The 13,169-nt window shown below is 27.8% G+C and overlaps 1 protein-coding gene across 5 annotated transcripts in view; it reads right to left on the reverse strand.

The window, feature by feature from the left end:
- Nucleotides 1–2,421: 2,421 nt before the first annotated feature.
- LOC127280460 (potassium voltage-gated channel subfamily KQT member 1-like) overlaps nucleotides 2,422–13,169 on the reverse strand; it is a 55,679-nt gene continuing 44,931 nt past the window's right edge. For all 5 annotated transcript variants that reach the window (XM_051303449.1, XM_051303448.1, XM_051303447.1 and 2 more), the window contains 2 exons: nucleotides 12,124–12,482; nucleotides 2,422–10,890 (listed from right to left, as the gene is read on the reverse strand). In XM_051303449.1, the coding sequence (XP_051159406.1) occupies nucleotides 12,381–12,482 (102 nt within the window). In that variant the 3' untranslated portion in view covers nucleotides 2,422–10,890; nucleotides 12,124–12,380. The remainder of the gene's footprint in view (nucleotides 10,891–12,123; nucleotides 12,483–13,169) is intronic.

Below are 13,169 nucleotides of genomic sequence, written 5' to 3' on the forward strand. Positions count from 1 at the left end.
ATTTTTTTCTACACTTTTAGGTGTATTTTGTGCAAGAAATTGCAATAAAATAGTGTGCCTAAGAAAAATTGAATTTTTTTGAAAATTTTTTTTTGACGAAAATCGCTTTAATGGTCATAAAATTGGAGTTCCTCTACTCGGATCAGGCTGTCAATTTTTTTCTACACTTTTAGGTGTATTTTGTGCAAGAAATTGCAATAAAATAGTGTGCCTAAGAAAAATTGAATTTTTTTGAAAATTTTTTTTTGACGAAAATCGCTTTAATGGTCATAAAATTGGAGTTCCTCTACTCGGATCAGGCTGTCAATTTTTTTCTACACTTTTAGGTGTATTTTGTGCAAGAAATTGCAATAAAATAGTGTGCCTAAGAAAAATTGAATTTTTTTGAAAAATTTTTTTTGACGAATAGCGCTTAAATGTTGGTAATAGGTGTCTTCCTCTACTCGGATCGGGCTGTCAATTTTTTTCTACACTTTTAGGTGTATTTTGTGCAAGAAATTGCAATAAAATAGTGTGCCTAAGAAAAATTGAATTTTTTTGAAAATTTTTTTTTGACGAAAATCGCTTTAATGGTCATAAAATTGGTGTTCCTCTACTCGGATCGGGCTGTCAATTTTTTTCTACACTTTTAGGTGTATTTTGTGCAAGAAATTGCAATAAAATAGTGTGCCTAAGAAAAATTGAATTTTTTTGAAAATTTTTTTTTGACGAAAATCGCTTTAATGGTCATAAAATTGGTGTTCCTCTACTCGGATCGGGCTGTCAATTTTTTTCTACACTTTCAGGTGTATTTTGTGCAAGAAATTGCAATAAAATAGTGTGCCTAAGAAAAATTGAATTTTTTTGAAAATTTTTTTTTGACGAAAATCGCTTTAATGGTCATAAAATTGGTGTTCCTCTACTCGGATCGGGCTGTCAATTTTTTTCTACACTTTTAGGTGTATTTTGTGCAAGAAATTGCAATAAAATAGTGTGCCTAAGAAAAATTGAATTTTTTTGAAAATTTTTTTTTGACGAAGATCGCTTTAATGGTCATAAAATTGGTGTTCCTCTACTCGCATCGGGCTGTCAATTTTTTTCTACACTTTTAGGTGTATTTTGTGCAAGAAATTGCAATAAAATAGTGTGCCTAAGAAAAATTGAATTTTTTTGAAAATTTTTTTTTGACGAAAATCGCTTTAATGGTCATAAAATTGGAGTTCCTCTACTCGGATCAGGCTGTCAATTTTTTTCTACACTTTTAGGTGTATTTTGTGCAAGAAATTGCAATAAAATAGTGTGCCTAAGAAAAATTGAATTTTTTTGAAAATTTTTTTTTGACGAAAATCGCTTTAATGGTCATAAAATTGGTGTTCCTCTACTCGGATCGGGCTGTCAATTTTTTTCTACACTTTTAGGTGTATTTTGTGCAAGAAATTGCAATAAAATAGTGTGCCTAAGAAAAATTGAATTTTTTTGAAAATTTTTTTTTGACGAAAATCGCTTTAATGGTCATAAAATTGGTGTTCCTCTACTCGGATCGGGCTGTCAATTTTTTTCTACACTTTTAGGTGTATTTTGTGCAAGAAATTGCAATAAAATAGTGTGCCTAAGAAAAATTGAATTTTTTTGAAAATTTTTTTTTGACGAAAATCGCTTTAATGGTCATAAAATTGGTGTTCCTCTACTCGGATCGGGCTGTCAATTTTTTTCTACACTTTTAGGTGTATTTTGTGCAAGAAATTGCAATAAAATAGTCTGCCTAAGAAAAATTGAATTTTTTTGAAAATTGCTCGAAAAATATAGCTAACCCTTTTGAAATATTATATTTAAATATTCAAATTTAAATAATCGTGAACCCTAGGTAAGCGAGTGTAATTCGTACCTGACCAATTTTTTATTTTAAATTTCAATTTCTTGTGTTTCAGATCGAGCGGAGAATAATAAAGCAGAAGGGACCAAATTAAAATTAATTTCATGCTATGATGATGAATAAGTTTTTACATTGATCTCATAATAATTCGAAATTATAAATTTCGAAGGAAACTAAAAGGGTTTCCAAATTAAAAAGGTTTTCATGCTATTGTGATGAATAATTTTCTCGATCCCATAATAATTCGAAACTAAAATTTTTTTCTAACGGAAAGCATAATTTTTAGTTTAAATCTCAATTATTGTAATTTTTATTTTTTTTGAAATACTTTTTAATTTTTTATTTATAAGTGACATTTCACAGTTAAATAATTTTAATTTTTATATACAAAATAAAAATGTTTTAACTTTTTTTTAAATAATGTAGAATTTTCTACATTTTTCTATTTTTAACTTAAATTTTTTTTTTTAATCTTAAATATAAAATTGTATTTATTTTTTTTTTAATTAAAAATTATGCTTAAATTTTAAATAAAAAAATAAAGAATGCATGGGTAGAATAAAACCACCTTCCAGAGAATAGCAGATGTGGTATATTTAATTTTTTTTTAATCTTTAACTATATATATATATATAATATCTCATAATAGTATTTCTGTATATATTTATAATATAGCATTTATGATAAAAGAACGAGTCACGAATGTACAATATTTGACAGGATGCATTTTGTATAAGATGCACATGCTTCTCTTTCACTCGCGCGCGCTATCACACACACACACACACACACACACACACACACACACACACACACACTCTCTCTCTCATAGTTTAAATGATACTATTTCTCGCATCATCACAATAAATATTATATATGCTTTGGTCCATCCTCGATCCAGAGACTACAAATAAGTCTCTTTAAAAAATGTTTATTTTTTTTTTGTTGCTTGTTTTCTTTTTCGTTTAAGGACATAATATAAGATTGTGGCTGATTGTGAGTGTATATATATAAATATTTTTTTTGTTTTTGTACCGTTTCGGCAAAGGTGGATGGACCACAAAAAGAAAGTGATGCTCCCAGTTTGGCTATGCGATTTAAATTACTAATTGTCTATAATAATTAATTAATAAAAGTGTCGTAAACCCATCATCGAGGGAGCACTACCACATTAATTGTATAATATATATATATATGATTGGAAGGACACTTGCAAACAATCTTTGCCTTGGAGAATTTTTTTTTATTATTATTATTATAGTAATAGTAGTTAGTATAGAGCTGACAAAAGCGTTAAAATCAATTTTTGCGCGGGAAAATTTTAATTTATAGGTTAGGTCGAAGTTAAAATTTTTCTGCGCAAACTTTTTTGTGAATGGGTTTTTTTTGTCAGATCTTTTTTTTTTCATTATATTATTTTTTTTTATTATCGATGTGAATTTTACAAATGTGAAAGTTTGAGAAACGTTTTTAGAGGCAACGGATGATCGCATATTGGGAGCTATTAAAATTCTAAAAATCACACATACATTCAAATTTCTTTTATATAATTTTTTTTATACCTCGCAAATCATTCACATCTTCATTTTCTATATAGTTCGTGGTAGTGCCTAATATATTTTTGTTGTCATATACAGAATCATTGTCAAAATTATTAATTTTTCATTTAATTTTAATTTATATTTTTTTTATTTATTTAATTAATTGTAATCAAATTAATTTTACAGCGAAATATTATAAATACTCAGTTTCAAAAATTGATATGATAAACAATTATTGTGATATTTTTTTTTTTATAATATTTAGTCAATAAAATTTTTTTTATAAACGAAATTTCATTATTGGCAATGATTCTGAATAATCAGCGAAATAGTGTTATTACAATCTCTTTTTCATTATTATTATTATTTTTTTTTTTACAAATAGAGTATCGTCATAAATAGAATTATTAATATAATAATATAGCTTTAATAGTCGATCCTATAATTAAAGTTGATAATGTACAGTGTATAATATATATATATAATAGTTAATGAGAAAACAGAGATAGTTTTGGATTCATGATGACTTTGTCAGTGTGATAAAAAGAAACATGAATACTTTCAAAGTCATCAGAAAATTAACGTTGACAGTATTTTTCTGCTTATTAGAAGATAACTATATAGTTTTTAGGCATCTACGGTGATATGATTAAATTGTTAGGGTTTTAATATGTCATTTTATTTTTGTTTTTATTCATTGAAAAATTCAAAAAAAGAAAATAAAAACATATTTAATTTTTCTTTCAATAGACGCGGGAAAATTGTATGTATATAGTAAAGTATTTTTTTTTGTCAAAAAGTTTAATTTCTACGTAGAAATTTTTTATTACCACAATAAGCATTGATTATTGTTTCGAGAATTTTTAATTATTTTAAATATAAACTTGTCTTTCTTGAACAATATAATTGGTCCGAATAAATTTGCAAAAAAAAAGAATTTTTTTTTTTTTTTTTTAATCGGAGTTAGAGAATTTGCAACAGAAATTTTGGTTCCTTTGTTTAATTATAAATAACAACTAATTGTAAGTAAAAAGGTACGAGCGAAGTAGCGTGGAAAAATTTATTTCCAGATATAAATAACAGTAAATTTATAAAGCGTTCTAATGTGATAGTCATCCCTCATTGTTTTACAATTCAAGGTAAATTAGAAAAAACCATTTTTTTTTATAAAGATTAATAATAATTTGATCACGTCCGAAAAATGCAGAAAAAGATTCATGCAGAAAGAAAAGGGAAAGATTAGGAGGAGAAACCCCTCCCACTTGCGTTCTAAACTAAAAGCTTCTCCCACTATTATTAAAATGAGAGGGGAATTCATCCCACTTTTTGCCCATGTAGGCGGATGCTCCGCCCACATAAGTATAGAATGTGAGATGAAACTCCGCCCACATTATGCGAAATTACCATTGTAAGAGAAAAGCTCCACCCCCTTTTTCTAAACATGAATATAAGCACCGCCCACATTAATTTTAGTATATAGTAGGAGGAGAAACTCCGCCCAAATGGGACAAGCTCCGCCCCTTTTTAATCTCTAAGGACGGGAAGCTCCTCCCACTTTAGACTCCGCCCACTGTTTTGAACAAAGAGGCAGAAGATCCTCCCATATTATTGTAAATATAGACTGAAAGGGGCAGTCTCCGCCCACTCTGTTTTGAACATGGAAATAAGCTCCGCCCCTTTTTTATCTATATCATAGAGTGGGATGGAAAACTCCGCCCATTTTGTACAAAAAGGAAGGACAATTCCACCCACTGCTTTCTGGACATGAAGAAGCTCCGCCCACTTTATTCAAATTACAGAATGGGAGGGGAAAGCTCCACCCACACGGAGGGAGATGCTCCGTCCATTATATGAAAAAAACATAGAGTTTCGTTTAAATCGTAAAAAAAACATGAAAAACTCTATATTCGGACCATTATGGATTTATAATAATAAAAAATTGTTCTCGAATTTATAAATTTTTAAAATTTTGTTTTTCAGAAAAAATGAGTTCTAAATTATTTTGGTGTTCATTTTTTTTTGTATTTATGTCAATTTATGAAATTTATCACATAAAAAAAGAAAAAAAAATCAAAATTAAAATCAGGAAATTGAAATTAAACGTGATATTTGAAGAGCTATCAAATGAAACTGATAGATAATAATAAATGCCTCGGGTATTTGTAAATCAAGAAATTATTGATTCAATCAGTGTGTGAGTCGATTTAGCCGATAACTTCCTAATCAACTTTAGTTGGAAAATTAACAATTTCAAGAAAATCTCAACGCTTCATTATTGAAAATCAATGCAGTACCTTACTTGATATTTATATATATGTAATTAATTTTTTTATGCTGTTTCTTGTTTTTCAAAAATTTCATCGAAATAATTTGGTTAAAATTTTTACGAGTTTTGGACCCATTTATTTTATTTTTTTTTGAAAATTCGAAATTTGTATATTATTTTTGTAGTTAAAAGTTTATTGACGGAAGAAATGCTGCCTTTGGTCGTTTATGTTGGAAAAATTGACAATCTAAATAAAAAAAAAAAAAAAATTCAGCAGAAAAGAGGCGAAAAATTTGATTATTTACTATGAAAAAAAAAAAAAACTTTGAGAGGATTGACTCTGGAGGTAGAAAATGTGTTTGATGAAAAAGATTTATATTTCAGCGAAAGATGAGTATACTAAATCGACGAAATTTCTACCAAATTATAATAAGGTGGAAAAATTGTTTTAAAAATTCATGCGAGAGGCAATCATGTGATTTTTTTTTAGACCAATAGATATATAAAGTTTTATTATTGACCTTTGTCTGCAAATTTAGGTCACGTGATAATATCACATTCTAAGCCATGGATGGCAATAAGATTAACTCGTAAAGTCTAAAAAGATTCGTTTTGTCTAGTTTTATATTTTATTAATTTTTTTTTTCAATTCTTTTTCACGTTATTATATGTATATATTTATATTGAATTTTTTAAAAATCATTCGCTAACGATTTAATATATTTTTTTTTGTTTATTTAAATTTTTTAAATATACTAATTCGAAGCAATGTACATGAGCTAAAATCTATTTATTTTTTTTATTTTGGTAAATATACAGCGATGCCTACTTTCTATATATGTATAATATATATGTAAAAAGTATACATATTTAATTAAGCGTGTGTATAATCAATTGAATTTTTATCATTATTTCTAGAATGATAGAAATTTGTATTATGCACATTTTCGGCCGATTCGCGAACACTACTTGCTCTGAGATCTTGTTTCTTTTATTTTTTGAGATCATTCTGATCAAAAAATTTACGTCTAACGATTCCACACAATATCTTTTCTAGTGTGTTAAAAAAAGAAATTGATTTTTTTTCCTCCCCGTTAGAAATTATAATAAATTATTATTTAATTAAAATAATAACTTTAGATTATATTTTAAAAAAAAAATTATATTTACTACCTGAAGCACTAATAATTTAATTATTGAAATTTTTAGTACATTTTTTTCTATACGCTTCTTGTTTTCTATTTTTTAACTTCGTCCCTTGGTTACGTTGTTGTTATTATTATTATTATTAACGATGTTTAAATTGTCACTATTTTGCAGTAAAATTATTATTTTTTATTATAGTAATTGTCAAAATTAGAGTTCATAATTTTTTTTTGTTTATAAAAATCTTCATACAAATAAGAGATTGTTGTTTTTTTTTGGTAAAAGCACATTTGGAATGGTCAGTAGAATGATTAGTAGAGGCTGAACTAGTGTTAGTGGATTGTTTTTTTTTTAACTTTCCCACCCCGCTCGACTTTTGTTGCGCGCGCACTATGTGAATAAAGCTCTCTGATTGGTCCTCGCACGCTATCCCCACTCTTTGCGTGTCATGCGCGCAACATTCTTCATTCAAGCATTTAATAATAAGGATTTAGAATAGCTCACTAGTTCCACTTTAATGATTATTATTATTAGAATAACAATATTGTTGATTACTAATTTTTAACCATGATTGTCAATTTGTTCAGTGTATAAAATTTCGGAAATATAACAATTGAAAAATAAAACAGGAAGTTCCGCCTTCATTTTCTAATTTATAGATTGAAAACACCGCTTACTAAAAAGAAATTCCTCCCCTGTTGCAATATAGAAAAAGCTCCGCCCATTGAGAGTAAAACTCCTCCCCTACTGTTACAATATAGAAGAAGCTCCGCCCACTGAGGAAAACTCCTCCCATATTGTTGAAATATACAACAACTGTAATGAAACCACTCCCACATTGTTGTAATATAAAAGAGGTTCCGCCCACTAAAAGTAAACTTCTCCCACTTTGTTACAATATAGAATTAGCTCCACCCACTATAAGATGACTCCTCCCCTACTGTTACAATATAGAAGACGCTCCGCCCACTGAGGGAGAAATTCCTCCCATATTGTTGCAATATAGAAGATGCTCCGCCCATTGAGTGTAAAACTCCTCCCCTACTGTTACAATATAGAAGAAGCTCCACCCACTGAGGAAAACTCCTCCCATATTGTTGCAGTATAGAATAGGCTCCTCCCACTGTAATGAAACCCCTTCCACATTTTTGTATTATAAAAGAGGTTCCACCCACTAAAAGGAAACTCCTCCCACTTTGTTGCAATATATAATTAGCTCCACCCACTACAAGGTAACTACTCCTCTAATGTTACAATATAGAAGAAGCTCCGCCCAATTTCTATCGTATAAAGTAAAAAATTTTAAAAATAAGCAATTTTTAATAAAAAATTTTAAACAAAGAAATGATTAATAAGTAATTAAAGAACTTTTTTTTGAATCAAAAAAGCGCGCAAATTGAATCTATAATATAAACGGTGTTATCAAATGCACTAAAAGGCATCATTAATGTCGCTTCCTTTGTTATAAGCTGGCACTGCTCTAATTGATGATATTGATTATATCATGACTTTACTTCCTATTATCGTTAAGTCATTAGACATGAGACATAATAACGAGGGTAACAGGCACTAATGCATGTTCTATTGTTCTATATAAACGCACATTTTCTTTTTCTAATAAAAAAATAAATAAACATTCAATATCTTCGTTAAACGGTTTAATATTTCTTTTAAAGATAAATTAATGAAAAAAATTCAAATTATTTTTATTGAAATTAGTAAAGATTTGAAAAAAAAAATTAATTCAAAAACTACGGGTGAAATAGTTTTTTTTTTTTTTAATTTTTCAAGAAAAGTGCGGAATCATCAAAAACTTTAGATCTCTTTAATCCGGTTTGCAATTACATTGGACCCTACTCTTATTTGCAATAAATATTTGATTAATTATTATTCCTATTATTATTATTATTATTTTTATTATTGGGTAATATTAAAAATACCATTAAGAGATTTTTTTTTAAACGAAGGAGAGATAATTTAATCGACTAGTATATTAATTAGCGAATTGAATTAATTGATTAGGCGGTTTAATTAATTAACGATATTATTAATTAGAATTCATTTATTGGCATTGTCATTAATTAACCAACCTTATAAATAATTAATTAGTAACGTAATTAATTAATTAATACTTTAATTCATAAATGTTTGATGAATTAAATTAATTGATTGATTAATTAAATTAATTAATTATTGCGCCTTTCTATACTAATATTTACATTTTTTTTCTAGGAATTTTTCAAAATGTCAATTAAATAAATAAAAAATTGTTTTGTTCACTAATTTTTTTATGACAAATGTAAAAAAACAAAATATATTCTAAAATTATTACCTCTTAAAATGATAAATAATCGATCAAATCAAAATATAATTATTAATTTTTTGGGAGAATAATTATTAATTAGGAAAAATTTTTTTTTCAATTATATCGATCGAAAATTTTTTAAAGCATAATCCGGATAAATTAAGTTCGTATTTATTTATTTTTTTTATTTATATAAAAATTGCGTGCAATCGATTCGGAGAAAATAATATCGTATCGGCGACGTTTTTCATACTTATTTTTTTTTTTTAGTATAAAATATATATATTTATATATTATACATATATTAATATGTATATAGTGTATTTATAAGATCGAGCGATAATCGGTGCTTATTTCGAATTAACGTTTTGTTTTGTTTTTTTTTTTTGGTTTTGCTTATTTTCAATTAATATAATTTTATAATTAATATTTACAGTGTGACTTTATATTATACTAAAATTCTTATAATTATCATAATTTATTACTGCGATTCTTTGGTGTATCGAAGACTAATTTTACGATACTTATAGCGAGATAAATTTACATCTAGAATTAAGATTAATTAATATTTTTTTTTTTATTAGTAAGTATAAATTTAGAAGACCGGACTAGCGTTAACGTGACGTATTTTTTTTTAATTAATATTTTTTGCACAACGCTAAACCGATCATTTACTTAATACGATTGACTCATTTTTTTTATATCCTTCATTGATTCATTCGGTGATAAATTTTTTTTCGACTCGATTCTTCTTGGAACGAACACGAGGTGAAATTATTTTATTGGTGCAAACTTACGAAGCTGTGAATCTGATCCATTAAAAATTTTTTTTTTTCTGTTTTTTTGTGCAGATGACGCAAAGATCATTTATACACAGATTTCACAAATTTTTCATTAACAATTTTTTTAATATATTTTTATTTTATAATTTTATTTTTTTCTTTTTACACAAAAAAAAGAAAAGGATAAAAATTAAAATTAGAAATAAAAAAATTGTCAATGTATCTTTTTTTTTAATTTTAAGAATTTCGTGAAATCTTTATCTTTGCGTCATTTTGTGACTTTTCTGTGCGTATAGCTTCGTTACCTGTTTATTTTTTTTTTGTTTGACAGGCGTCTTAATTAGAAAAAAATAGATATATGAACTTTGTTAATCCGCTTGTATCCGATATTTACCTATTTCGTATAAGAAACGATACTTAAATCGAAGATATGTCTTATCAATATCAGTTTTGTAAGGACAATGAGCTGAAGAAGTTATTTTTTTTTTCGTTTCTTCTATCTTTGTCGGATTTCATTAACATTATAGCCCACCTACCCCAATCCCACCCCCCTCAACAAAACTCAATTGCAAACATATTTTGAGCCACTTTCACTAATCACAATATCATTATAATGATATTATTAAATTATTCCACGATCTCAAATAAAACATATATATATATATATATATATATATATATTATACTTTCGTCAAATTACTCATTTCATATTAGTAAAAAAAAATTCACTGAATAATTTAATAGCATCAATAATAATAATAATAATTTTACGAGTTTTTTTTTTGTTTAAGAAGATAACTCTCTTCATCTATAACGGAAAAATTGTCTCAGTTACTTGCATTGGTCGCGAATTTATTCGAAGAAATTTGCCTCGTTCCTTTGAAAAGTTGCCGTCGTCGCACTACGCCGCTCAATCGATGCATAAACTCTCACATTTTCATCCTCTTTCCGCATAGCACTGTATGATATTCAACAGTAATCGGGTGAAGGCCACTTTCCTAAATGAGTTAGAGAGACAGAGACACACACAATTGAATACAGATAAAATTTACCCCAAGAGATTTTATTCTTCTCGAAAATTTTTTTAGTCTATATTTCATTAAATTACATTGTAATTTATTAAAAGTAATAGCTAGTAAAATAAATAAAATAGAGAACAAATAGTTTTTTCGTAAAAGAGATTTAAAGTTTTGTCACGAGTAAAAAAAAAAAGATTATAATGTAGAAAAAACTCTGCCTACTTTTGTTAGGAACGTAGAATAGGAAATTTTACACAATCAGTAGGCGGGGAAAATATAAACCACGTCCTTAATAGACGTTGCAAAAGCTGGTAAAGCATTTTGTAGGCGGGGAAATTATAAGCCACGCCCTTAGTAGGCGTTACAAAAATTGTTGACGCCTTCTGTAGGAGGGATAATTGTAAGCCACACCCAAACTGGGCGTGGTAATAAGTTTTCTTAGGTGGGGAAATTATAATCCACGCCCTTAGTAGGCGTTGCAAAAATTGTTAACGCCTACTGTAGGTGGTGTAATAATAAGCCACTCCCACAGTAGGCGGATAAATTAAAGGTCACTCCCACGAAGTAGGCGGGTAAATTGTAAGCCACGCCTACAAGGATAGCACATTATAAGTCACACCCGAACAGGGTGTGATAATAACCATCTAAACTTTTTGTGGGCGGAGAAATTATAAGCCACGCCCTCAGTAGGCGTGGTAAAAATTGTTAACGCCTTCTATAAGCGGGGCAATTGCAAGCCACACCAAAAATAGGCGTGGTAATAAATTTTTGTAAAAGGATAAATTATAAGCCACGCCTAAAGTAAGCGTTAAATATTATTAAAGCCGTATGTGCGCGGGGGATATTGTAAGCCACGCCCACAAGACGGTGAATTATGATTCAAACCCTTAGTAGGCGTTAGAAAAACGATGTAAATCTTTTTGTAGGAGGGAAAATCATAAGCCATGCCTTTAGTAGACGTTAAGAAAGTTATTAAAAATTTTTGTAGGTCAGAAAATATCTAGCTACTTCTATTTAGTTGCGAAACTTTAAACCTCTCTTCATTAAAAATGTTAATTACGTAGAAAAATATTTGTATATTTATTTTTATTCTTTTTTTGCAAGTTATACTGTAATATTTAGTTTATATTTTTTAATTTTATTTTACTTATTATTTCATTGAGAGAAATTGAAATATTTTTTTTCTTTCAGTGAATGTAAAAATGTTTTTACCTTGTGTTTACGATTTTGAGAATTTTTAATCGCAAATCCATTCGTCTTGTCATCAATGGAGAAGAATATGGGTAGATATATGAAGATGGAAAAATCAAATTCGATCTTCAAAAAAGTGGAATTTTCACCGATTTCCGCTGAACACTTTTTATATTTTGCTTATTTATTTTTTTTTTTTTGGTTTACGCTTATTTTAATTAAGGAATAAAGCATTTAATAAGTTTTGGTGATAGCGTAAAATCGGCGGGGGCTATTTGTTACACATCATCCTCGACGCTTCTCAAGGGAATTTGTAATTTCTGTGCCAGTGCATTTACCACGTGGACAAGTTGATCAAGTTTTTTGTCCATCACCGCCAACTGAAATTGAAAAAAAAACAGAATTTTTTTTTTTTAATTTTCCAAGTATTTTTTTTTATTTATTATTTAAATATTATTATTATTATTATACCTAGACATGTGATGTATATATCTATATTTGTTTTTATATGGATAATTAATTTTCTTAGATTAGCGCGCGAGTAGATTGGAATAGTGAAATAAGACCTTCTTGGAATAATTCTCTTTTGACTCGCATTTTCTGCAAAGCTTTAAGCCGATCAGTCAAGTTCTTGATCCGTATATATATATATATAAGGTCGACGTCAAGGAAAGACAAAACTTTTACGACAATATATGAATGTTGAATAGGATACAGGAAATTTAATGTCAACCGAGAGAAAACCGCGCGTCAGGATTACCAACTTAATCGAGTATTCGTGAGTCTTTTGGAAATGGAAAATTGATATATTATTTGAAGCTCTTTTCCAGGAAAATACAACATTGCAACCGCGAAATACATATATCAAAGTATTCAAAAGTGACATAATAATAATAATAATAATAATAAAAAAATCAATTTAAAAAAAAATTATATTTCAAATTACAAAATTAAATAATTATACAAAAAATATAGTCGTTATATTGGATCCACGATTTTGAATTTTAAAATAAAAAACATTGTTTTTGACGATTGTTTTAAATATATATATATATATCTATTTAACT

Source organism: Leptopilina boulardi, unplaced genomic scaffold (assembly GCF_019393585.1).
Source record: "Leptopilina boulardi isolate dan_hultmark-lab unplaced genomic scaffold, ZJU_Lbou_2.1 LbouV2_248, whole genome shotgun sequence".
NCBI lineage: Eukaryota > Metazoa > Arthropoda > Insecta > Hymenoptera > Figitidae > Leptopilina > Leptopilina boulardi.